The sequence below is a fragment of the Hypanus sabinus genome, chromosome 20, assembly GCF_030144855.1.
Source record: "Hypanus sabinus isolate sHypSab1 chromosome 20, sHypSab1.hap1, whole genome shotgun sequence".
NCBI classification, from domain to species: domain Eukaryota; kingdom Metazoa; phylum Chordata; class Chondrichthyes; order Myliobatiformes; family Dasyatidae; genus Hypanus; species Hypanus sabinus.
This window is the reverse complement of record NC_082725.1, coordinates 14,311,054-14,336,972: the sequence shown is the minus strand read 5'-3', so window position 1 is coordinate 14,336,972 and position 25,919 is coordinate 14,311,054. Positions and strand designations below refer to the sequence as shown.

General features: G+C 41.3%; 1 protein-coding gene across 1 annotated transcript in view; it reads left to right on the top strand.

Moving 5' to 3' along the window:
• srd5a1 (steroid-5-alpha-reductase, alpha polypeptide 1 (3-oxo-5 alpha-steroid delta 4-dehydrogenase alpha 1)) overlaps nucleotides 1-20,787 on the top strand; it is a 58,520-nt gene extending 37,733 nt beyond the window's left edge. Inside the window, exons 3-5 of the mRNA XM_059945814.1 lie at nucleotides 9,261-9,362; nucleotides 9,450-9,600; nucleotides 17,645-20,787. Of these exons, the coding sequence (XP_059801797.1) occupies nucleotides 9,261-9,362; nucleotides 9,450-9,600; nucleotides 17,645-17,711 (320 nt within the window). The 3' untranslated portion in view covers nucleotides 17,712-20,787. The remainder of the gene's footprint in view (nucleotides 1-9,260; nucleotides 9,363-9,449; nucleotides 9,601-17,644) is intronic.
• Nucleotides 20,788-25,919: the final 5,132 nt, after the last annotated feature.

Below are 25,919 nucleotides of genomic sequence, written 5' to 3'. Positions count from 1 at the left end.
GAAGAATGGGCTGAATGTTGGCAGATGGAGTTTAATGCTGAGAAGTGTGAGGTTCTACATTTTGGCAGGAATAATCCAAATTGAACATACAGGGTAAATGGTAGGGCATTGAGGAGTGCAGATGAACAGAGAGATCTAGGAATAACAGTGCATAGTTCCCTGAAGGTGGAGTTCATGCAGATAGGGTGGTGAAGAAGGCTTTTGGAACGCTGGCCTTTATAAATCAAAGCATTGAGTACAGAAGTTGGGATGTAATGTTAAAATTGTACAAGGCATTGGTAAGGCCAAGTTTGGAATATTGTGTACAGTTCTGGTCACCGAATTATAGAAAAGGTATCAATAAATTAGAGAGAGTGCAGAGACGATTTACTAGGATGTTACCTGGGTTTCAGCACTTAAGTTACAGAGAAAGGCTGAACAAGTTAGGTCTCTATTCATTGGAGCGTAGAAGGTTGAGGGGGGGATTTGATCGAGGTATTTAAAATTTTGAGAGGGATAGATAGAGTTGACATGAATAGGCTGTTTTCATTGAGAGTAGGGGAGATTCAAACGAGAGGACATGATTTGAGAGTTGGGGCAGAAGTTTAAGGGAAACACGAGGGGGTATTTCTTTACTCAGAGAGTGATAGCTGTGTGGAATGAGCTTCCTGTAGAAGTAGTAGAGGCTAGTTCAGTTGTGTCATTTAAGGTAAAATTGGATAGGTATATGGACAGGAAAGGAGTGGAGGGTTATGGGCTGAGTGCGGGTAGGTGGGACTAGGTGAGATTAAGAGTTCGGCATGGACTAGGAGGGCCGAGATGGCCTGTTTCCGTGCTGTGATTGTTATATGGTTATATATGGTTAAATGGGCTCCTGTTCATTGTGATGTAACTGGTGTTATGAACACCGTAACTGGGTCACTTACCAGCAAAGATAGAGAGGTCCGTTGAAGTCTGATGGTACTATTTTTAACAGTATTTATTAGTAAAAATACACAAAAATAATATCAATGCAAACATACAGATAATATACATCGTCAATACTAAATCTAAAAGTGCGGGTATAATAACAATCAATAAGAAATAAGCTCTATCTTTGTTTAGGGGATAATGTATTGTCCGATGGAAATATAAAAGTCACTCAGTTCATTCAGGCTGCAGCCTTTGGTTGGAGTCAAGAGAGAGATTTTTAGAAACTTGCCGGCTTTTCCTTTTATGATTTCGATCCTTCGAGAATTCCATTGGTGTGGCCGGTCACTTGTGGCCTCTCCTTTAGCTAAAGCCGTTCTTCCGTGGCGAGCCCACCAATTCCCAGGCAAGGGAAAAGGACGCACGCGAGCCCCCCACCGGCTGTTGCTATTAAACGCTGTCACGGGATTCCTAGCGTTTCTCCTGGTGCGTCTGAAGGGGTTGTTCCCCAGACCCTCTTTTATCCTTACTCACGGGGTCTCAGATGTCAATCGGGTTGGGATGATGCAATCCCTCAACCAGCCCACTCTGGTCATCCCCTGAGGGCTTCAATGAATAGTACAGTACTCAATACACAATTCCGGCTCCAAGAGACAATGGCCGTTATCCGGGGCTTTGTCTCGCTGAGGCCAGGACACATTCCAAAACCTTGAGGATTCTCTCTCATTTTCTGGGACCCTGACCTGAATTAATAGCCATCTTGCGATTCTCAAAAAGGAGGGGGCGACTTTGTACCCTTCGGCCCCTCAGAGTTGTGGCACATTTGTAACACTGGTACCTGGTAGTTTGCTTAGGTCAACCTCACTTGTGGAGACAAACTTAGCTTCTGTCAATGTCAATTTGACTGTAACGAAATAGATATCTCAGGCATTATGGGCTCAAGCCTCTGTGATGGCAAGGGAAATAAAGAATATTATCACAGATGCTTTTGCAAATTTCTACAGGCTGTACCCACCATGTGTTTAAGTTATTCTTCCTCAACATAATTTTAGGGGTGGCACAGGTCACATAGCAGCAACTATGACAGGGCAAGTAACCTGGTTCAATTCCGCTGACATCTGTATGGAGCTTGTATGTTCTCCCCGTGACTGCACGGGTTTCCTCCCACATTCCAAAGATGTACGTGTTAATTGATCCCATCCATGTAACTGGTGGCCATGAATTCGTTGGACTAGAGGAACTGTTCCTGTTTAAATGCTATAGACTGAGCATTGTTCATGCTGCAGATTGATTGTGAACTGCTGTAGCTTCCACATGATGTGGATGGCTAGTGTTACCTGAGTAACTTCCACTGGAAATGATGAAATCCTCAATGCATTGAGTGCTCCCGGGTAATCATTATCTGAAAGCCAGGTGTCTGTGTGGTGTGGTCAGAGAAACGGACCAAATCATGTAAATTGCCTGAGAATGAAGAGAAAAATGAGAGGCGATCTCAGTGAAATGATCAAAATTCTTCTGGGGCGACTTCTGGTCAAGATGGCGATGGTTTAATCGCTAAAAGCTATCGCTCCATTTTATTTATCTCCGCACTCCTATTTTTTTCCACTCCAAACTGTTGAACTTTTTATTCTCCCTCCTGCCTGCGAATACACCTGTTTTACAATGGCTTTAAAGACCACCAAATCGGGGAAGAAAGAAGTTCCTTAGGCAAAAACATTATCTCGATTTTGGAGCAGCGTCGACAGGAGATAATAGCTGAATTTAAGTCTTCTATCAGTTAATTGGATCAAATTCAGTCCATAGTGGAGGGTCATGCCCAACGCTTATCACATCTCGAGTCTGCCATGGATGTGTTAGACCGCTGTTTTAAAGAGTTGGAAAGTGTTTGTTCCAGCTTGAGAGCTCATAACAGCAAGCTGATATCCAAAGTTACTGATTTGGAAAGTCACAGCAGACATCAAAATCTACATATTCTCGGATTGCCAGAGTTTATCAAACATGGATCTCCCGCTGAAATTTTCTCTACTCTGCTATGTAAGATTCTTAGGAATGATATACTTTTGACTCTGCCCGAGATAGACAGAGCTCATCGTACCTTAGGGCCGGGGCACAGGCCACTTCCAGTAATCATTTGTTTTCATTGCTACCAGATTAAAGATCCCCTGATTAAGGAAGCCTGTTGGAGAGGTGTGGTGAACTACATATACCTGTCTGGACACGCGCCCCCCCCCCCCCCGACTGCTCCTGTGGCTCCTCCCACAGACCCCGGTATAAAGGCAATTGGGGCCTGAGCCCTGCCTCTCAGTCTCCAGGATGTAGCATGGTGGTCAATTGCTGCTTGTTCTTTCTTCCAGTCAATAAAAGCCGATATCTCGCCTCACGTCTCAGAGAGTTATTGATGGTGTATCAAGAGGGAAGTTAGAAGACAAGAGTCAACCAATTCGTGTTGTCGAGGACTATGCTCCGCAAGTTCTGAGTCTGCGAGCCAAGTTTAAAGGAGTCATTATATAATTGCGGGTTCAGGCCTTCCCTTCAATTTCCAGCTTGTTTCCAAATAATTCTGACCAGTGGAGGCAAAAAGTGTCTTAACTCAGCTTCAGAAGCACAGAAATTTATTGATGACCTCCCTATGGCTTTGATTCCCTCAGATTTATATGCTCCCAATCCAGATGATGTGGAGTTTTTTGATCGTTTCTTCTCTTTATTGCCTGAGCTGAGTTCATATTCTCTCTTATTGGGCGGTGATTTTAATTGTGGGTTAGATCCAGTTTTGGATCAATCATCCTGTATTCCTAGACTACCAAGCAAATCTGCTTTATCAATTCAGTCTTCCCTTTCTAATTAAGGTATCTCCGATGTATGGTGTTTTCTCCATCCAAGTATGAGAGATTATTCTTTTTTTTCATATGTCCATCATACTTTTACTAGAATTGATTATTTTTTAATTGATAATAAGTTGATTTCATCCGTTTGCTCTTGTGACGATTAGAGGATATTGATTTCAGATCACGCCCCAGTCACCCTGTCTATAATTCTTCTTGGTTTCCCCCAAATGAATAAGCATTGACGTTTTAATCTGACCTTGTTGTTAGATAATAATTTTGTCAAATTTATGGAGGACCAGCTCACTTTTTTAAAAAAATACTAACACGTCATCGGAAACCTCAAATCAGGTTGTTTGGGACGTTATGAAAGAATACCTAAGGGGTCAAATAATTTCATATACTGTGAATTTGCATAGAAAGACCCATAAAGAGCGATTAGATCTGGTCAATCAAATTAAAGCAACAGACCAACTGTATGCCCAGACTAAAAATCCACAGCTGTATAAGAAACAAGTCAAACTTTATTTCCACTCACTCAATTGAACGCTAACTTTTGGAAAGTAAAAGCTGGTTTTATATCCATGGTGATAAATCTGGTAAATTCGTAGTCAACTAACTAAGATGCTCTAAAGTTAAACAACAAATTACTAAAAATTCAAATGGGAAATGGGAACATTACCTTGAATCATTCTGAAATTAATGACACATTCTAGAATTACCATTCTTGATTCTATATTTCTGAATCTCTAAATGATAATATTTCTGTCGAGCATTTCTTAAATAATTTAAATATTTCTACGCTTTCTCCTGATTTTAAAGCAAAACTGAATGAACCATTATCACTAAAGGAAATATCCTCAGCTATTTCTGTACTGCAGTCTGGTAAAAATCTCCTGGATCTGATGGGTTCTCTGCAGAACTTTATGAATCACTTTCCTCACTGCTTTCACCTCAACTAATGTTAGTTTTAACTGACTCGTTTAAACATGGTAAATTGCCAGCATCATTTCGTGAGGCATGTATCATCCTTTTAGCAAAAAAAGGCAAAGATCCAATAGAGTGTTCCTCATACAGGCCAATTCCTTTGATGTTAAAATTGTGGCTAAAGTTTTGGCCTGTATATTCTACCCTTAATTATTTCTGAAGACCAAACTGGTTTAATTAAAAATCGTCTCCCTTTTTTTAATAAACGTTGTCTATTTAATATCTTGTACTCACCTTCAGCTGGGATTCCTGAATGTGTCATTTCTCTAGATGCGGACAAAACATTTGATCTTGTGGTGTGGAATTACCCTTTTATGGTTTTAGAGAAATTTGATTTTGGACAAAGTTTTATTACGTGGATTAAATTGTTATGGTCATACCGTACTGCTTCTGTCTTGACTAGTTCTCAGCCATCCCAACCTTTCAGCCTTAAACATGGCACCCAGCAAGGGTGCCCTTTAAGTCTCTTACTTTTCGATCTGGCCATAGAGCCATTGGCGATTGTGTTTCATAGTTGTGCTGAATTGATGGGGATTTGCGGGGAGGGGGGGTGTTGAGCACAAAGTCTCTCTTTATGCTGATGATCTTTTACTTTTTTATATCAAACCCGACTACCTCCTTATGCCCAATGTTTTCACTCCTTAACAAATTTAGCCAGCTTTCCAGATACAAACTTAATTTACATAAGAGTCAACTCTTTCCAATAAACAGAGAAGAGCAAATATTAGAATTTCATAACCTCCCTTTTAAAGTAGTAAATAATCAATTTACTTACCTTGGCATTACAGTAACAAGGAATTATAAGCGACTTTTTGGAGAAAATTTCACTAATCTTTTAAATCATACAAAACTGAGTTTAGCAGAGTGGTCACCCTTATTCATGTCTCTGATAGGTCGAATTCATGTTGCCCTTCCTAAATGTTTATACTTATTTCAATCTTTAACAATTTTTATTTCTAAAGCTTTTTTTTTGACCTGTTTCTTTTATTTTGTCCTATCTACGGAAGGGCAAACATCCCAGACTAAATAAAGTTCACCTTCAAAAATCTAAAAGGGTAGGTGGTATGGCCTTGCCCAATTTACATTGTCTTATCTTTTGGTCTTACTTTTATAATCAGTCTGACTGTCCAATATGGGTGGCAATGGAGTTGAACTCCAATAAGGATCTCTCCATCTCTGCACTTCTTGGATCCACACTTCCTTGCCATTTACCTAAATCAATTGTTAATCCAGTTATCAGACACACCCTGAGGCTACATCCACACCAGACTGGATAATTTTGAAAACGCCGGTTTTGCATAAAAACGATAGGTGTCCACACTATGCGTTTTTGAAAATATCTCTATCCACACTGAAACGGAGATTTCGGTGAATCTCCTCCTCCTGCGCATGTGCAGGACACATCTACCGAAAACAAGCGACACGTTTGGTGTCGAATCTTGCCATAGAAGTGCACGTTTATGTAGATACAGACTAGAAAAACTTAAAACGACGGACAGCTGTTGGCTTTTGCGCAGGAGAACTTAAAACTAGAAAAAAACAAATACTGGAGCATATGGCAGCAACCGACAAGGAGTTCATGGACAGATTGACCCGGCTGACGACAAACATTGAGAAACTGACTAACTCTGTTGCATTAATAAAGCACCTTGTTAAATGTATAAAACATGTCTGCATCAGTGTTATCTTGTATTTCCATACAATGTTACATTAGACTGTTACACATCTATTGTCAGAGAAGTAGTTGCATAAATAGGTAAACCACCTTCATACGAGCTAGGACAGAAAACGGCAAAGTGAGTACAGTATACTTATTTATTCAGTAAGTTATGGGTCAAAGTATTTGGTGAGCACATTTCTAACTCTTCTGGCTTCAGTCTCGTTGCTGTCTGTTCTGAAATTGTTAGGTTGCGTTCAAGAAAACAATGAAATAGCGCACTGCTGTCTGACAGCGTTTTCAAGTCTCCGGTTACCCCGTCCACACTGATCTGCCCAAGCAGCGTTTTCAAAAATATCCACTTTGGAAAGTGTTTTTGAAAAGCTCCAGTTTCGGGAGACGAAAACGCCATTTTAGTGTGGGCGGAGGGTAAAAAACGAAGAGAAAAAGCTTTGGTTACAGATTTATCCGGCGTAGTGTGGATGTAGCCTGAGAATGTGGGCTCAGTTCAGAAAATATAATGGGCTTCATGGCTTCACTCTTTCTAGTCCTATTCTACATAATCATCTTTTCCTGCCTTCTATACAGGATTTAACATTTCTAGACTGGCGCAGAAAGGGCATTAGGTGCTTTGAAGATCTTTTCATAGACAAGCACTTTGCAACTTTTGAACAGCTGTCTGTAAAGTTTGTCCTACGCAACACTCATTTCTTTAGTTATCTCCAAATTAGACATTTTATCAACCCTTTAATACCAAACTTTCCTGAGATGCCTGATTAAAAATGTGGATTTGTTTCTTTGTATGAACCCATTGGGCAGACGTCATATATCTACTATTCGAGATATGTTAGCAATGTTGAGGCGAGCCCCATTTGACAAAATTAAAATTGCCTGGGAGCATGATTTAAATTTTCCGCTGTCCGAAGATGTTTGGGATTCAATTCTCAAGTCAGTTAATTCAACTTTTCTGTGTGCTCGCCACTGCCTTTTACAATTCAAGGTTGTACACAGGGCTAATATGTCTAAAACTAAATTATCGCAGTTCTATCCTGATATTAGTCCCTGTTGCGATGTGTAAAGGGGGCGAGACTTCCCTTATTCATATGTATTGGGCTTGTCCTAGCTGGGAGAAATTCTGGAGAGATTTTTTTTAACTTTATCTCATATACTTATTTGCTACTTTACCTAAGTATTTACCTAAGTTTCCATATTTACAAGAATCTGATTTGTTGGATACCATTTTGAAATTGAATCCCTTAGTGAAAGGTTCCATTAGCAGAATTTATAATTTACTCTTGTTACAAAAAGAGAACCTATCACTAAAGTTTAAACAAGTTTGGGAAAGAGAACTTAATATGACCTTTGTGAATGAAGATTGGCTTCGAATTTTGAAAATTGTAAATTCTTCTTCTATATGTGCCAATCACTGTCTAATTCAATTTAAAATTGTCCATCATTATTATTTAACAAAGGAGAGACTACCTAAAATATTTCCTAGTGTAGATAATTATTGTGATAGATGTAAAACTGAAGTAGCTACTTTGTCACATATGTTCTGGTCATGTTCTTCATTAAAACTGTTTTGGAAATCTTTATTTTCTACAATCTCTAAAGCTTTGAAAATTAATTTACAACCTAATTAACTGTTCTAATTGGAATAGTTCTGCATCATATTCAGGGTATTTCATCTTCAAATCAACATGTAATTGCATTTGTTACATTGTTGGCAAGAAGGGCTATTTTATTAAAATAGAAAGATATTTCTTCCCCTACATTAATTGAATGGTTTTCTCAAGTAATGTTATGTCACAGCTTGGAAAAAATTAGTAGAACTTCTGAACCTGGATTTGATTTTGAGAGAAGATGGGGTTCTTTTGCCAAATATTACCATTTAATTTGAATTACTCTATATGGTTTTCTTCCAATTTTATTATCTTTTTTAAAAAAAAATGTGAACTGGCAGTTGATGAATTTTTTTCTATATATCTAGATGATGGTTAAATGTATTGCTTCTGGGGGTTGATTCCTAATGGGGTTTTTTTGTAGTTAATGGGTTGTTTTTCTCAGTTAGATGGGGTTCTTTTTTTTCCTTTTTTCTATATGTTTTTTTTTCATTTTTATATGTTATGATTAGTTTTTTTCTTCAGCTCTATTAATTGTATATATATTAATTCGTTGAAATTTTGTATTATTCTATAGTTGTAGAAGATTATATATTAATAAAAAGATTTTTAAAATGAAAATAACAATATAGTTAAAATAAAAAAAACAGATGACATGATTTAAAATATAACTATTTGGTGACAGATATTACTCAGCAGTAGTTTGTAGAACATGCACTGTCAAAATTTACTTGAATAGACATGATCTAATATTTTCTGGCATCGGTGTCCCAATTTTATGCCTTATGTTTGAATGATGAGTCTCAGTGATGTTGGATGAAACTTCAAAAGCTGGCTGCACTTTATATGCTTGATTTAAGATGCTAACACTTGTCATCTTGTTTACTGTATATTGATGGTAAATCCTGATAAGTTCCAAGATAAATGGACTGGATTATGCTCCATAGCCCAAACACCTACAAGAATCTGACTTGCAACTCATTTCTCACTTGCAAGGCACAATGTGAAATTAGGGAGATCTGAGGAGAGCTGACTCCGAACAAGCATTGCCCATAAAAAATAGTATTGTCAATAAACAAACCTAGTCCAAAATTGAAAGGGAGTAGTTTCAAAATACATTGGGTCTGCTCTTAGCCCGATGAAGCAACAAAAAAGTCTATGTTCTATTTTGATATAGAAATACACACTCTCTTTGTTTTTTCTTGCCAACTAAAGCCTTATTTATCTCTCAAACAGCATAGAAACTGTAGGGAGTTAGTGTTGCACATGAATTCTTGTTTTTAGGCTCGGCTGTCTGGTTTCTTGGATTGGTAGTGAACCTGCATTCTGACCACATACTCAGAAACCTACGAAAACCGGGTGAAACTGGATACAAAATCCCACGAGGTGAGTGTTTTAGAAAAGTAGCAATTAAAGCTTACAACTAAATCATTCTAAATAACTCCAAATAATTTCTTTGAAAATATTTTAAAGGAGGACTGTTTGAATACGTGACTGCTGCCAACTTCTTTGGAGAGACAGTCGAATGGATTGGGTTTGCTATAGCCTGCTGGTCGCTGCCAAGTGCAGCATTTGCTTTGTTTACCTTTTTCATACTTCTTGCTCGGGGTAAACATCATCATCGGTAGGTTCAGTTTGAAATCACTACCGTCCTTGTTGCTGAATTTGATTTACTTCAATTGACAAGTTAATAAGAATGCAAACAAGCAGGAAGTAGATAAGTGAGCGAGATTATGAACATGAGATTCTGCTGATGCTGAAAATCACAGAGTAATCCATACAAACTGCTGGAGGAACTCAGCAGGTCAGACAGCATCTATGGAAATGAGGGTTCAAAAACAGTTACTGCCCCTCTACCACTAGGCTTTTAAACAAAAGAAATGGACTGCACTCACTTGCCCATCCCTTGAGATATTCCCACAACCAATTATCTCACTTTAAGAACTCTTTGTCTTGTTATTTCACAAGGTTAATTCCCGGGATGGCGGGACTGTCATATATTGAAAGGTTGGAGCGACTGGGCTTGTATACACTGGAATTTAGAAGGATGAGAGGGGATCTGATTGAAGCATATAAGATTATTAAGGGATTGGACACGCTAGGGGCAGGAAAAATGTTCCCAATGTTGCGGGAGTCCAGAACCAGAGGCCACAGTTTAAGAATAAGGGGTAGGCCATTTAGAACAGAGTTGAGGAAAAAAATTCTCCCCCCAGAGAGTTGTGGATCTGTGGAATGCTCTGCCTCAGAAGCCAGTGGAGGCCAATTCTCTGGATGCCTTCAAGAAAGAGTTAGGTAGACCTCTTAAAGACAGCGGAGTCAAGGGATATGGGGAGAAGGCAGGAACGGGGTACCAGTTGTGGACGATCAGCCACACTCTCCCCGTGACTGTGCGTTTTCAAAGACATATGGTTAGGGTTAATAAGTTATGGGCATGCTATGTTGGTTTCAGAAGCATGGTGCTACATGGATTTTGACTTTTCCTTGTGGGCTGCCCACAGCACAGCCTTGGACTACACTGGTCATGGAGGCAAATGAGACATTTCATGGTATGTTGCGGTGTTTGGACATACATGTGACAAATAAAGCTCATCTCTCTTGTTGATGAAGTTGCCTCGGCCCGAAACGTCAATTGTGTAAAGTATAAAGTTCAAAGTAAATTTATTATATAGTACATATATGTCACCACAATCAACCCAGAGATTCTTTTTCCTGCGGGCATACTCTGCAAATCTATAACAGGACCAACAAAAGATTAATCAGAGTGCAGAAGACAATGAACTGTGCAAATGCAAATATAAATAAATAGCAATAAATAACAATAGACAATAGGTGCAGGAGTAGGCCATTCGGCCCTTCGAGCCAGCACAGCCGTTCAGTATGATCATGGCTGATCATCCAACTCAGAACCCTGTACCTGCTTTCTCTCTCTTTAGCCACAAGGGCCATATCTAACTTATCTAACAACCCTGAGATTCGTCACAGACAGCCATAAAACAAAGAAAACCATGGAACCCGTTTAAAGAAAAACCACCCTCCACCCATTGTGCAAAAAAAAACCAAATCACACAAACGGCAATGTAGGAAAAAAGTAAGTGAAAAAAAAACAGTGAATATATGAGGCACAAAGTTGAAAATCAAAAGGGTTCAGGCATATTCAGTTCAGCTCCGTTTGTTATTTGCAGGCTGCCGCGACCAAACTCAGAAATGATCGTTCTTACTTTGTTTGTGGGAACATTGTCTTCAGCACAGTGAGGAGCAGCAGCAGGAACGTCAAGTGGGAGAAGACATGGTTTCAGCAATCGCCTGCTCTCTAAATTTCAACTTAGTTCAGAGAAAAGCAGTTTGATTTCTTGATCTACAACACCATCTCCCAATTAGGAAGCTGTCTTTGTGTGTTATTTTTAGCAATCCCAGTTGAGTTGCATTATATATAGAACATAGAAGAGTACAGCACAGAAACAGGCCAATCGGCCCGCAATGTTGTGCTGATCCAGCTAAAAAGCAAATCAAAAACACCCAAACACTAATCCCCCCTACATACACCATGTCCATATGCTCTCCCCCCCACCCCATCTTCCTTGCATCCATGTGCACACCCAAACATCTCGTAAAAGCCTCTAATGTATTTGCCATACAAGGCAGCGCATTCCAGGCATCCATGATTCTCTGAATTAAAAAAAAACTTACCCCTCACATTCCCTTTTAACTTACCCCCTCTCACCTTTAATGCATGCTCTCTGGTATTAGACATTTCAACCCTGAGAAACAGATGCTCTCTGTCCTCTCTATCTATGCTCCTCATAATCTTATAAACCTCTATCAGCTCTGCCCACCACCTCTGCCACTCTAGAGAAAACAACCCAAGTTTATCCAGCCTCTTGTGATAGCACATGCCCTCTAAACTAGGCAGCATCCTGGTAAACCTCTTCTGCACCCTCTCCAAAGCCTAAACATCCTTCCTATAGTGGGACGACCAGAACTGTACACAGTACTCCAGATGTGGCCTAACCAGAGTTTTGTGGAAGCTGCAACATAACCTCCTGACTTTTCAACTCAAATGTTTAGTTTCTGACACCAAAACACGAATAATTAGGTTCTAAAACCAAAGGGCCAATGACTTCCACAATCAAGAGAAAATCTGCAGATGCTGGAAATCCGAGCAACACACCCAAAATTCTGGAGGAACTCAGCAGGCCAGGCAGCATCTACGGAAAAAAGTACGGTCGCTGTTTCGGGCTGAAACCCTTCAGAGGACCAGAGAAAGAAAAGCTGAGGAGCAGGTTTAAAGGTGGGAGGAGGGGAGAGAGAAAACACCAGGTGATAGGTGAAACCTGGAGGGGGAGAGGGAAAGAGCTGAGAAGTTGAATGGTGAAAGAGACAGAAGGCCATGGAAGGAAGAGAAATGGGGCAGGGGGTGAGAGGAGCAGCAGAGGTAATCCATGGGTGGACAAGGAGATAAGGTGAGGGAGGGAAATGCAGATGGGAAATGGTGAAGGAGGGGGTAGGGTTGGGGACATTACTGAAAGTTTGAGGAATTGATGTTTATGCCATCAGGTTGGAGGCTACCTAAAGAGAATATAAGGTGTTATTCCTCCAACCTAAGTGTGGTCTCACCACAACAGTGGACATATGGGAATGGGAAGTGGAATTAAAATGGGTGGCCACTGGGAGATCCCACTCGTCTGGTGGACGGAGTGTAGATGCTGGTGAAGTAGTCTCCCGATCTGTGTCAGGTCTCACTGATATTCAGTACGCCACACCGAGAGCACTGAACACAGTAAATGACCCCAACAGACTCACAGGTGAAATGTTGCCTCACATAGAAGGACTTTTTAGGGCCCTGGAGGAGGTGTAGGGGCAGGCGTAGGACTTGTTTCGCTTGCAAGGATAAGTGCCAGGAGGGAAATCAGTGGGGTGGGGCGAATGGACAAGGGAGTCACGTAGGGAGTGATCCCTGTGGAAAGCAGAAAGAGACGGGGGAAGGGAAAGATGTGCTTGGTGGTGGAAGTTTCAGAGAATTATCTGCTGGACATGGAGGCTGGTAGGTGGTAGGTGAGGACAAGAGGAACCCCATCCTTGGTAGGGTGGTGGGGGGATAGGGTAAGAGCAAATGTGCCTGAAATGGAAGAGATGTGGTTGAGGGCAGTGTTGATGGCTCCTTTCTTTGAAAAAGGACGCTGCCTTTTTTTTAGAAGGAAAAGCCTCATCCTGAAAACAGATGTGGTGGAGATGGAGGAACTGAAAGAAGGGGGTGGCGTTTTTACAAGTAACAGGGTAGGAAGAGGTATAGTCCAGGTAGCTGTGAGAGACTGTGTGTTTGTAACAGACATCTGCAGATCAGCTGTCTCCAGAGATGGAGACAGTGAGATCGAGAAGGGGGAGGGAGGTGTTGGAAATAGACCAGGTGAACTTGAGGACAGGGTGGAAGTTGGAGGCAAACTGGATGAAGTCAACGAGTTCAGTGCAGGTGCAGGAAGCAGCACCAATGCAGTTGTTGATGTAGTGTAGGAAAAGTGTGGGATGGTCACCAGTGTAAGCTTGAAACATAGACTGTTCCACACAGCTGATAAGCAGGCAGGCATAGTTGGGACCCATACAAGTGCCCGTGGCTACCCCTTCTGTTTGAAGGAAGTGGGAGGAGCCTAAGGAGAAATGATCTAGAGTGAGGATAAGTTCTGCTAGGCTGGGAGGAAAGTGGTGGTGGAGGGGAATTGGTTGGATCTGGTGTCCAGAAAGAAATGGAGAGCTTTGAGGTCTTTCAGGTGGAGGTTTATAGGGACTGGACATCCACAGTGAAAATAAGATGATGGGGACCAGGGAACTTGAAACCCTTGAAAAGATCAAGAGTGTGCGCGGTATCACGGATGTAGGTAGGAAGAGACTGAACTGGGGGGAATAAAACAGATTCGAGGTATGCCAATGTGAGTTCAGTGTGGCAGGAACAAGCTGAAACAATGGGTCTACCTGGAAAGTGGATTTGTGGATCTTGGGTAGGAAGTAGAAATGGAAGGTGTGGGGTACTGGAACTATAAGGTTGCATGGGAGATCCCCAGAGTTAATAACGTTGTTGATGGTGTGGGAGACGATAGCCTGGTGTTCCTTAGTGGGGTCCTCTTTGAGGGGTGAGAAAGAGGAGGGTTCTGAGAGTTGCTGCTGGGCCTCAGCAAGGTAGAGGTCAGTACACCAGACTCCTACAGCACCTCCCTTTTCTGTGGGTTTGATGGTGAAGTTGGGATTGTTGTGGAGAGCAGAGCGTTCGGAAGGAGTGAGGTTGGAACTGGAGACAGGAGTATTGAATTCTAGGTGGTTAATGTCCCGTCAGCAGTTGGCAGTGAAAAGGTCCAGAGCAGGCAGAAGACCAGGGCAGGAGTCCAGGAAGAGAAGGAGGGCTGAAGACGGGAGAACGGTTCATCAGTGCAGGGTGGGGAGTCCTTGCCAAAGAAATAGTCTTGGAGATGGCGGAAGAAGAGCTCAGCGTTGTGGTGGCCACGGAACTCACAGAGGTGTGAGCGCAGAGGGACAAAGGTGAGGCCCTTACTGAGGACAAAATGTTCTGTCTCAGAGTTGGGATGTTGAAGACCCAGCATGGATAAGAGCTGGGATCAGAGGGGGGAAGGGGGTTGGTAGTGTCTGAGGGGAAGGGAGGTTTGGAGTGTTCAGGGATGATGGTGTGAGAGGAAAATGGAGTCTACGAGGGCTGAATAGCTGGTGGTGGGACCTGAGAGAGACAGGATTGAGGAGTGGTGGTGGGGAAAGGGAGATGGGTTCCAGTGGCAGCGCGTGAAGACCCGGCTTGGAGGTTAAGGCCAGAGTTGGAGTTGAAGGTTGCTCATTCGGCACCTTGGAGGTATCCGAGGTCGTTGGAATCCACATTGATGGTGGTAGAGTCCAGGTTTTGAATCTGCTCTGAATTGTTAGAGCTGTTGAGGTCAGCAACGGGGATCGTGGTCTGGAGACATCCAGGCCTGCTGGCACTGGAGTCAACAGGTTCTGTGGTCTGTAGAAGAACGATCTTCCGATCCTTGCAGGACATGAAAAAGTCTTATCTTCCACAATGGCTGCTCAACATGCATCAAACCAAACATAATTAATGCCCAGAAACACAAAAATGCTGGATGAACTCAGCATGTCGGGCAGCATCTATGAAGAGGATTAAACAGTTCATGTTTTTTGGCTGAGACTTCATCAGACTGGAAAGGAAAGGGAAAGAAGTGAGCTTCCTCTTTCTTTTCCAGTCCCGATGAAGTGTCTCAGCCCGAAACGTTCCACTCCATAGATGCTGCCTGACCTGCTGAGTTCCTCCAGCATTTTGTGTTGATACTCAGGATTTCCAGCATCTACAGAATTTCTTGTGTTCTTCTTAATGCTCACTTGTAATGAGGAAGAATTGCGGCACAATGTTCTACACACTTTCTAGTTTCTTTGGGCTTTAAGTATAGCATTTATTTCTTTCTCAAATTTTCCTCAATCTTGTTCAACCTATATCTTTGAGCTGATTTTCCAGCTACTCTTTTCAATCTTGCCGGTATGCAGCATTATTAACCTTGGAAATTTCTCCATATTTCTGAACTGTAAATTTATACTCTGAGTAGTGTAACTTTTCCAGCTTGATGTAAATGATATTATATATATATAAGGTCAAACTACCATGTTACAACATGTACAAAATGCTGGAGGAACTTGGGAAGTCAAACAGTATCTGTGGAGGGGAATAAACATGTTTTGGGCAATCCTCCAGCATTTTGTGTGTGTTGCTTAAGATTTACAGCATCTGCAGAATTGCTTGTGTTTAGCATTTGATTTAGATCTGTGTGCCTTTTGCTTTGTATTCATACTTCAGTTTTAAGTAGAACCAGTGCTAATTAGAGTTTGAATTAAAGTTCAGTACATTTGAATTGTACAAAGTATTTAACACTGTAGTTACCAAACTGGGACACACAAACCTTTCTTAGAAGGCAGAGGTTGTAAATATTACAGGAGCTTCAAAAAATTTATAATAATATTGTACTACTTTAGTTAGAAAGATTATAAAAAGGTAAAGGAAAGTAATACATAGAACATACACAAAATGCTGGAGGAACTCAGCAGGCCAGACAGCATCCATGGGAAAAAAGTACAGGCGATGTTACAGGGAAGGGCTCAGCCCAAAACGTCGACTGTATTTTTTTCCATAGATGCTACCTGGCCTGCTGAGTGCCTCCAGCATTTTGTGTGTGTTGCTTTGGATTTCCAGCATCTGCAGATTCTCTCCTGTTTGAGAAAGTAACACAAGCTAGTTTTCCTCTCAGTGAGACAGGTTAACTATGGATAACTTCATTCACTGCAACTCTGAACTGATTCTACGACCTATACTTCACTTTGATGGGTTCTACAGCTCATGTTCTCAGTTTTTTTTTATTATTTGTACAATTTGTCTTTTGAACATTGGTTGCTTTCCAGTCATTGTTTATGTATAGTTTTTAGTAAATTCTATTGTATTTCTTTATTTTTCTGTAAATGCCCGCATGAAAATGAATCTCAAAGTAACATATATGTACTTTAATTATAACCTTTACCGTGATAGCTCTAACACCATGAAAGGCCAAGCATGTCACATCAAAACAACTGCAGATGCTGCAAATCTGAAACAAAAACGGAAAGTGCTGAAAATATTCAGCAAGGCAGGCTGTAGCTCTGGGAAGTATAACGATAAAATGATTCAGGCTGAGATCCTTTGTCAGAGATGGAGATAACAAGCTCGTTTGCAGTTCTGACAAAGGGTCTCTGACCTTGGGCATTGACTCTGTTCATCCTTCCATGGTACCTGACCTGGTGAGTTTTTCCAGCATTCCTGTGACTTCATTCAGCATTTATTTCGGGAGAAGGGTTGTGATCATTCAAAAGGATTTAGAATCAACTGGCCAAAAACATGAAGGAAAGTACTGTAAATATTATCCAAATACTGGAAATTGTTATAAAATATTTCTGTTGATACTGTTAAGATACATAGGTTTCCCCCGCTAATCGAAGGTAGAGCATTCCTATGAAATGGTTCGTAAGCCAGAATGTCGTAAAGTGAAGAAGCAATTACCATTTATTTATATGGGAAAAATTTGTGAGCATTCGCAGACCCAAAAAATAACCTACCAAATCATACCAAATAATCAGCCTATATAATGTTTGCTACTGTGTTCAGCTTCAATTGTTATCCTTTCCTCTTCATCAGCTCTTCATCTCTCCTGGTTCCTGGTCATGGGATGCCAAAACCTCTTCAACATCATCTTTGTCAACTTCCACAAACCCTTAGCCAAACTCACTATGTCCTTACTTTGTTCACCATGATCGAAACGCTTAATTATGTCTAGTTATACACTAAGTATAAAAGCCTTATGCGCTCTTTAAGGCTTTTCCGATACCTTAGAACTCATCTTGCTAACATAGGCACAAAATAACTCGATGTAAAGCACAGATGCTCTCAGGTACGTGTTTAAGCAATGCTGGCTAGAATGCAGTTCCGGGGAAGGAACTTGGTGGCTTGGCGCGCAACTGCCTTTTTTTGTCACAGTGAAAACATCTACTGTTAGCAAAAACAGGTAACTAATGTAGGTCTTTTGTAACAGCGAGTTGATGTAAAGCGAACGTTCGAAAAATGGGTGACGCCTGTATAATAATTTATTTTTTCATTGCAGATGGTATCTGGAAAAGTTTGAAGATTATCCAAAGACAAGAAAGATTTTGATACCTTTCATATATTGAAATAGTCAATGTATCCAATAGATTAAAAAGTCAGAAAGAGAATAATTCAAACCTTGAAGGTCACCTGCCCCCAACACTCAATATGATGATTGCTGATTTCAACTCCTCTTCCATGTCACTTCCACCTAGCCTTCAATTCCCTGATTCTTTTATGGTCAGTCATTTTGATTCCACTTCCCATTCCCATTCCGATGTGTCAATCCATGGCCTCCTCTACTCTTGAATAAGGCCACTCTCAGATTGAAGGAACAACACCATTTATTCTGTCTGGATAGCCTCCAACCTGATAGTATGAACATTGATTTCTTGAACTTTTGGTAATGGGCTCCCCTTCCGTCACCATTTCCCTCTCTCACCTTATCTCCTTACCTGCCCATCACTTCCCTCTGGTGTTCCTCCCCTCCTTTCTTTCTTCCATGGCTGTCCTGTTAGATTCCCCCTTCTTCAGCCCTGTATTTCCTTCACCAATCAACTTCCCAGCTCTTTACTTTATTCCTCCCCCTCCCAGGTTCACCTATCACCTTGTGATTCCCCCTCCTCTCCCCCACCTTTTAACTCTACTCTTCATCTTTTTTCTCTCCAGTTGGCCCGAGATGTTGAATGCACTCTTTTCTATAAATGTTGCCTGGCATGCTGAGTTCCTCCAGCATTCTGTGTGTATTGCTTACATTTCCAGCACCTGCACATTTTCCCTTGTTCTTAACTTTGTGCCCTTATTTGAGTCTCTCCCATTTAGGAAATGTCTCAACATCTACTTTGCAATGCCCTGTTAGGGTGGAGCACAACATCATGAACCAAAAGGGCTGTACTGTTCAAAGTTCTATCTTCTTATGATCCTTTATGTTTCAATATGACCATTCTTCATTTCTTCTAAATTCCTAGAGGTTACTGATCTAAATTTATTTGCTGAAAGGAAAGGACAAATCCTTGTCCTAGGGATTAGCTCTTTTGAATTACCTTCAACGAAACAATATCCTTTCCTAAATAAGTAGACCAAAATTGTTAACTGTATTACAGCTGTGACATCACCAGGGCTCTGTACAACTATAAGGCTACTTCCCTGTTTTCAAATTCCAACTTCCTTGCAATAAAGGCCAACATGGCATTTGTCTTCCCAATTATGTTCTGCACCTGTATTCTAACTTTTTGTGTTCATGTACAACAACAATAAATCCTTAGATAGTCCACTCATTGCAAACTCTCCTTTTCAGAGAATGGTCTGTCTTTTGATCCCTCTTATCAAAGTGCAGACTTAACACTTTCCCATAAGAAATTCCATTTTTCAATTTTTTTTGCACGTTCCCTCAACCCATTTACATTCTGTTGCAGGATGTCCTCATCCCAGTCTTGACAGCTTATTCAGCAATCTTAGATACTGTGCCTTACATTTCACTCCTTCTATCTCACAGATGTAGATAGTAAATAATTAGAATGCAAAAATAACCCTCATGGAACGCCTACATTTACATCCTTTCACCATGAAAACATTGCATTATTCTATCCCTCCATTATGTAATCACCAGACCACTTTCACACACCTTTACCCCCACAAATTCTTATTCTATGCGAAACTTTATCAAATATCTTCCTGAAACCCAAATACATTTACAGGATAAATCACAAACGAAAGAAAATCTACAGGTGCTGGAAATCCGAGCAACACACACAAAATAGACAATAGGTGCAGAAGTAGACCATTCAGCCCTTCGAGCCTGCACTGCCATTTTGAGATCATGGCTGATCATCTACTATCAATACCCGGTTCCTGCCTTGTCCCCATATCCCTTGATTCCCCTATCCATAAGATACCTATCTAGCTCCTTCTTGAAAGCATCCAGAGAACTGGCCTCCACTGCCTTCCAAGGCAGTGCATTCCAGACCCCACAACTCTCTGGGAGAAGAAGTTTTTCCTTAACTCTGTCCTAAATGACCTACCCCTTATTCTCAAACCATGCCCTCTGGTACTGGACTCTCCCAGCATCTGGAACATATTTCCTGCCTCTATCATGTCCAATCCCTTAATAATCTTATATGTTGCAATCAGATCCCCTCTCAATCTCCTTAATTCCAGCGTGTACAAGTCCAGTCTCTCTAACCTCTCTGCGTAAGACGGTCCTGACATCCCAGGAATTAACCTCATGAATTTACGCTGCACTTCCTCTACAGCCAGGATGTCCTTCCTTAACCCTGGAGACCAAAACTGTACACAATACTCCAGGTGTGGTCTCACCAGGGCTTTGTACAACTGCAAGAGGATTTCCTTGCTCTTGAATCAATTCCCTTTGTAATAAAGGCCAACATTCCGTTAGCCTTCTTCACTGCTTGTTGCACTTGCTCATTCACCTTCAGTGACTGATGAACAAGGACTCCTAGATCTCTTTGTATTTCTCCCTTACCTAACTCTACACCATTCAGCTAATAATCTGCCTTCCTGTTCTTACTCCCAAAGTGGATAACCTCACACTTATTCACATTAAACGTCATCTGCCAAGTATCTGCCCACTCACCCAGCCTATCCAAGTCACCCTGAATTCTCCTAACATCCTCATCACATGACACACTGCCACCCAGCTTAGTATCATCAGCAAATTTGCTGATGTTATTCTCAATGCTGGAGGAACTCAGCAGGTCAGGCAGCATCTATGGTAAACAATTGATGTTTCCAGACCTTTCAGCAGAACGGTGGGGGATGGGGGGTGGCAGGGGGGGAGAAAAAGCTGAGCAGTAGATTTGAAAGGGCGGGGAGGGGAGGGGAGAGAGAACCACTGGGTGATAGGTGTCCAGAAAGGACACTTGGCTGTGGCAAAAGTATTTACAGGTTCATCTCTGTAATTCATAAGTACTTTGTCAAGCACAATTGTGCTTTAATAAAACCACTATGAATTGACTTGCCTGCACTGAGCTTCTATGTGACTTTTTTTTCCCCTTTTATAATGGATTCCAGCATCTCACCAATAAAAGAAGTTAAGTTTGTTATTGTATGCTTAATTTTGCACTGTTTTAATGTTCCTCATTGGGATTTGGGGTTTTTAATTTGTAAAATGTTTTGAAAAACTAATAAAAAAGAAAGAAAAGAAGTTAAGTTGACTGCCCTATAGTTGGCTTACTTTTGGTCTCTCTCCCTTAAACATTTGTGATTTTCCAGTTTGCAGGAGTCCTCAGTGAGTTTTGAAAAACATCAGCTAACAGCACTCTGCAGTCACTCTGTTTAACATCTTTGAGTGCAGGTCATTGTCCTGGTGACGTGTCTACCTTTAGTCCCAACAAATATTTGCACCATCTTGTCCCTTTCGATAGATTTCTGTACCTTGAGGAACTAATCTCTGCCTATTTAAATATGGTGATCTGTTTTCAGACTACTTGTGACAAAGGGCCTTTTGAACGTGGTCCCTGTTTATACAGCTGCACCTATTGATTTCAAAACCAATACTGCTTATTAGTGTCAATGCATTCAATTGAGCTACTGTACTTCATTTAAAAGATAAAGATTAGCTTTGTTCGTCACATGTACATGGAAACATAAAGTGAAATGTGTGGCTGTGTCGATGATCAATACAATCCACAAGAGTGGCCATGCTTCCAGCACCAACATAGGATGCCCACAGTTCACTGATCCTAAATCATGCTTAATTATATCACATCCTTTTACAGTATTTAAAAGTGTCTATGTGCTTTTTAATACATGTTAATGCTTGTAGGACATTATAGTGACCGTTCAAGATTACTTAAGAGTATATTGAAATCAACAGAGAGGGTCTTAGCACTATTACTCCTGAATAACAAGAACTTAGTGCACAAGAGTCGTCTGGAACCCAAAAGAGTAGATAGAGGCTGATCTGTTTCCTGGTTCCCAGGGACCAGTCTTCAAAACAGTGAGTTACGAAGAAATCTGTAGACCTATTTGGAATCTTAGGAATTCACCCAAGAAAGTCGTTGCAGGATTCGAGATCCAAGATTGTTTAATGTAATTTCCAGCTCACAAGTGCAAAGGAGAATGAAATAATTGTTACTCCAGATCTGATGCAGCTAAAAAAAACACACATACAATAAGGTAAAGAACACACTAATAAAAAAGCACAATGAACATTAATACATAAGATAACTTATATACACAGATTGATTGTATGTCCATAGAGTGATGCTAGGCACAGGAGTGTCTGTACATAAGGTGAGTAGGAACATAAAAATCCTACAGCACAATACAGGCCCTTCGGCCCACAAAGCTGTGCCGAACATGTCCTTACATTAGAACTAGCTAGGTTTAGCCATAGCCCTCTATTTTTACAAGCTCCATGTACCTATCCTGGAGTCTGATAGGAAATGATAAAGTAGTGGTAGGGTGTGTGGAGGTGTTGATCAACCCCTGCTTGGGGAAGGTAACTGTTTATGACTCTGGTGGTCCTGGGGTGGATGCTACATAGCCTCCTCCACGGTGGGAGTGGACCAAACAGTCCATGAGCAGGGTGGGTGTGATCCTTCATGATGTTACTGGCCCTTTTCCTTGACGTTGACCTTTCTTGGTGCGTAGGGTGGTGGCGTTGATGTGTTAAGCAGATAGCATATTCAGAGTACATGTAACGTCAAGTTCAACGGATTTTCTGTGTATTAAAGGTCGCAAATAAAAAGGAATTAGCGCAAGAGTGTGATGTGGAGAAAAACATTCAGCTAAGATCTTATTGAATGGCAGGGCAGGCACAAAGGATTTATTCCTGTGCTGGTTCAGAATACATTTACTTTGTTTTTCCTGCTTTCAGTAAAATGATTACATGAGTGAGATAATAGCCGAAGCACCCACAACTTTTGAAAACTGAGGCATTTTCTTACTACGAAAGCACTTTCCCTCCTTGTCTTAATAACGTCAAGGACTCAGCAGGGAAGCAAAACAGAAAGTGCTCTGCTGTTCCATCCACTAATCCATCTTTACTTCTCAAGCCATGAAAGTAACTTATTATCATTCTTTTTTCATTAAAGTGCTACAGCCGAACAGGAGAAAAGTCAAAAATCGTTTCATTGAGAAAGAAAAGTCAAGGTTGTATTTATTTATGTATTTAATGATAAAGCGCAGAGTGTGTCCCTCCAGAACTGAGCCACGCCACGCAACCCCAATAAACCTGATTACCCCTAACCCTAATCCAATCACAGGACATTTTACAATGACCAATTAACCTAGCCAATATATCTTGGGACTATGGGAGGAAACCCATGCGTTCCACGGGGAGGATGTACAGACAGCACCAGAATAGAACAACAACCTCTGGAACATCCCAAAATGCAATAGTGTCACACAAACCACCAAGCTATTATGGCGCCACATGTGATGTACCACGTAATCATAAGGCATTACATCTGAACAAGTGACGAACGCGAGGTTTTGTTCTTTATGATCCAACACCATTTCAACCTGGACTTTTCCACTTGGATGTTTGCTGCGAAAACTAAGCCAAGTTCCCTCCACTGCAGCATCATTTGTACACACAATGCTGGATCAGCAGGACTAATTAGTTTAGGATATCAATAACAGATCCTGCATCTGTGAATCTTCTTTAACATGAAAAGTGCTTCCCTGGTGTAGTTTCTTCCCACAGCCACCAATGGATCCAATCTGACTGCTAGAGTTCAAATATTGTCCTGATTCTGTATTTTAAAAATCAGATTGCCATTGGAATATTTTTGCATTACAAATATTCTATCAGGAATATTCACCATAATATTAATAGAATTCATGTAGTTCACTGACAAAGAGTTAATAAACTATGTAATTATTTATTTTGGGTAACCGAGGTCTAGATATGTCTCTATGTCTCTGCCAAAGGAGGTGTAAGACACTCCTTTCCTCCGCTAGCCTGTGGGTCCCCCTTGGGCAAAGTGTAGTACCTGTTTAGCACCCCACCCCCTCAATCAGAGTCACATGTAGCCATGGGAGCAGCTGCTGCATATCACAAGTCCTGGTTATGCCACCACTGACACCAGGCAGACAATCTCTGAAGTGTATTGATAATGGCTGGGGTTGCCTGTCTTGTAAAGACCCTGCCCAGAAGAAGGCAAAGTATTTGTGTAGAAAAAAACACCCTAGAACAATCATACTGTACATGACAAACAAATTATTCATTTTGGCAAATGGAAATAGACTTATGGAGATTCCATTGTCTGGAGTGTGTGGAGGTGATGTAGTGCTGTACCCAGGTGGTCTTGCCCCTTTGTTGTCATCTGTTGTACTTTACACTGGCACTGTGAAGTCAGGTGCTGAGCTCACAGGTAGCTGGTGGAATAAGACTTCTCATACGCCCGAATGTTTGACACAGACTTTTCCACAGACCAGTCAATTTGCATACATATATATTTTCATTAATAATTGTCTATAGAACTCCCCATCTGATTCCTCTTGAATGGAACCAGTATGTGATTTCCCTTTCTGGTTCACACTAGATACTCCTCTACCATTGCCTAACCACAGTCCCCTCATGGCTAGTGGGTATCTGCGTGTAGATCCCGTCTCTAAAGTACTCTCTACACAGGAGCTGACGGTGGATGTGATGGCCACTTATAGAGTGAGGTGCTGTATTTTGAATCTGTTAGCTCATCAACTGGGGTCTGCTTACTCGTTGGATCTCGCAAATAAGAAAGAGAGAATACAACAATGAAGGGGAGACAAGGGCACATTTCGATCAATGAGTTTCATTCCTGCAGAAATATTCCTCGGTTGCATCACAGTCTGGTATTGAATTGACTTTATTTCTTACATCCTTCATATACATCAGGAGTAAAAATCTTTACATTACATTTCCGTCTAAATGTGCAATGTGCAGTTTATAATAATTTATAATAGAATGTACGACAGGACAGTCAATATAACATAGAAATACAATTGTGTCAGCATGAATTAATCAGTCTAATGGCCTGGTGGGTGAAGCTGTCCTTGAGCCTGTTGGTCCTGGCTTTTATGCTGTGGTACCACTTCCCGGATGGTAGCAGCTGGAACAGTTTGTGGTTCCGGTGACTCAGGTCTCCAATGATACTTCGGGCCCTTTTTACACACCCGTCTTTGTAAATGTCCTGAATAGTGGGAAGTTCACATCTACAGATGTGCTGGGCTGTCTGCACCACTCTCTGCAGAGTCCTGCGATTGAGGGAAGTACAGTTCCCATACCAGGCAGTGGTGCAGCCAGTCAGGATGCTCTCAATTGTGTCCCAGTAGAAAGTCCCTAGGGTCTGGGGGCCCATACCAAACTTCCTCAACTGTCTGAGGTGGAAAAGGCACCACTATGCCTTTTTCACCACACAGCTGGTGTGTACAGATCACGTGAGATCCTCAGTGTTGTGTATGCCAAGGAACTTAAGGCTGTTCACCCTCTCAACCCCAGATCCATTATGCATTGAAGCCTCCCGTATGGGACATCCCCTCATTACGATCAACAGGGAGGAGGTACAGGAGTCTAAAGACCCTCACTCACTGATTTAGGATCAACTTCTTCCCTTCACCATCAGATTTCTGAATGGTCCATGAACCCATGAACAGCCCTCATCAATCTACACACTAGTTCCGTTCAAGAGGAGTCAGAAGAAAGTTTTTATATAAAGTGTTACATACCCTTGTCACGTGACAGGTGTTGAAGCTATACTGGACTTGAGGTAATGGTCTTGTGATGGTGAAGGGACATCATTTTCCCGCCAGTAGAGGTCACGTGACAGTTTTTTTTACAGGATATAAAAGGAGGACCCCTCCCTGTGAGGAGGGGCAGTTCATGGCTGGATTTGCCATGTTGACTTCATGCCACTGCATGATTTAATGTTATGATGCAGTTTAGTTGAAAGATGAAGTTTTATCTAATGTCTAAAGTTTAAAAGGTCATTGCCAGCAGTTTCTTTATAATACTGCTAGTTGAGAATCAGTGGAGAGTGAAGATCGGAGTTCGGGAGTTAAAAGATCGAGGAGAATTGATTTCGACGGTGAAACAGGTTCAACCTTGTTTGATCCTCATTCGGAAGGAATTCGTTGACTGTTCTCGTGTTAATCCCTGTGAATAATAGCAGAAAGGATTGGGAACAGTTTTGTAAAGGAAAGGTTAGTGCCTTAAAGCCGTTACATATCATCTTCGTAAAATTCTTCATGGGAAAAGTAGTTCGACTGGGAATTGCAACAACACGACGTGAAAGAGAATTTAAATCGTCTTAAAAAGTCTCTCCCTTAAATGGACTGTGAGCATTTTG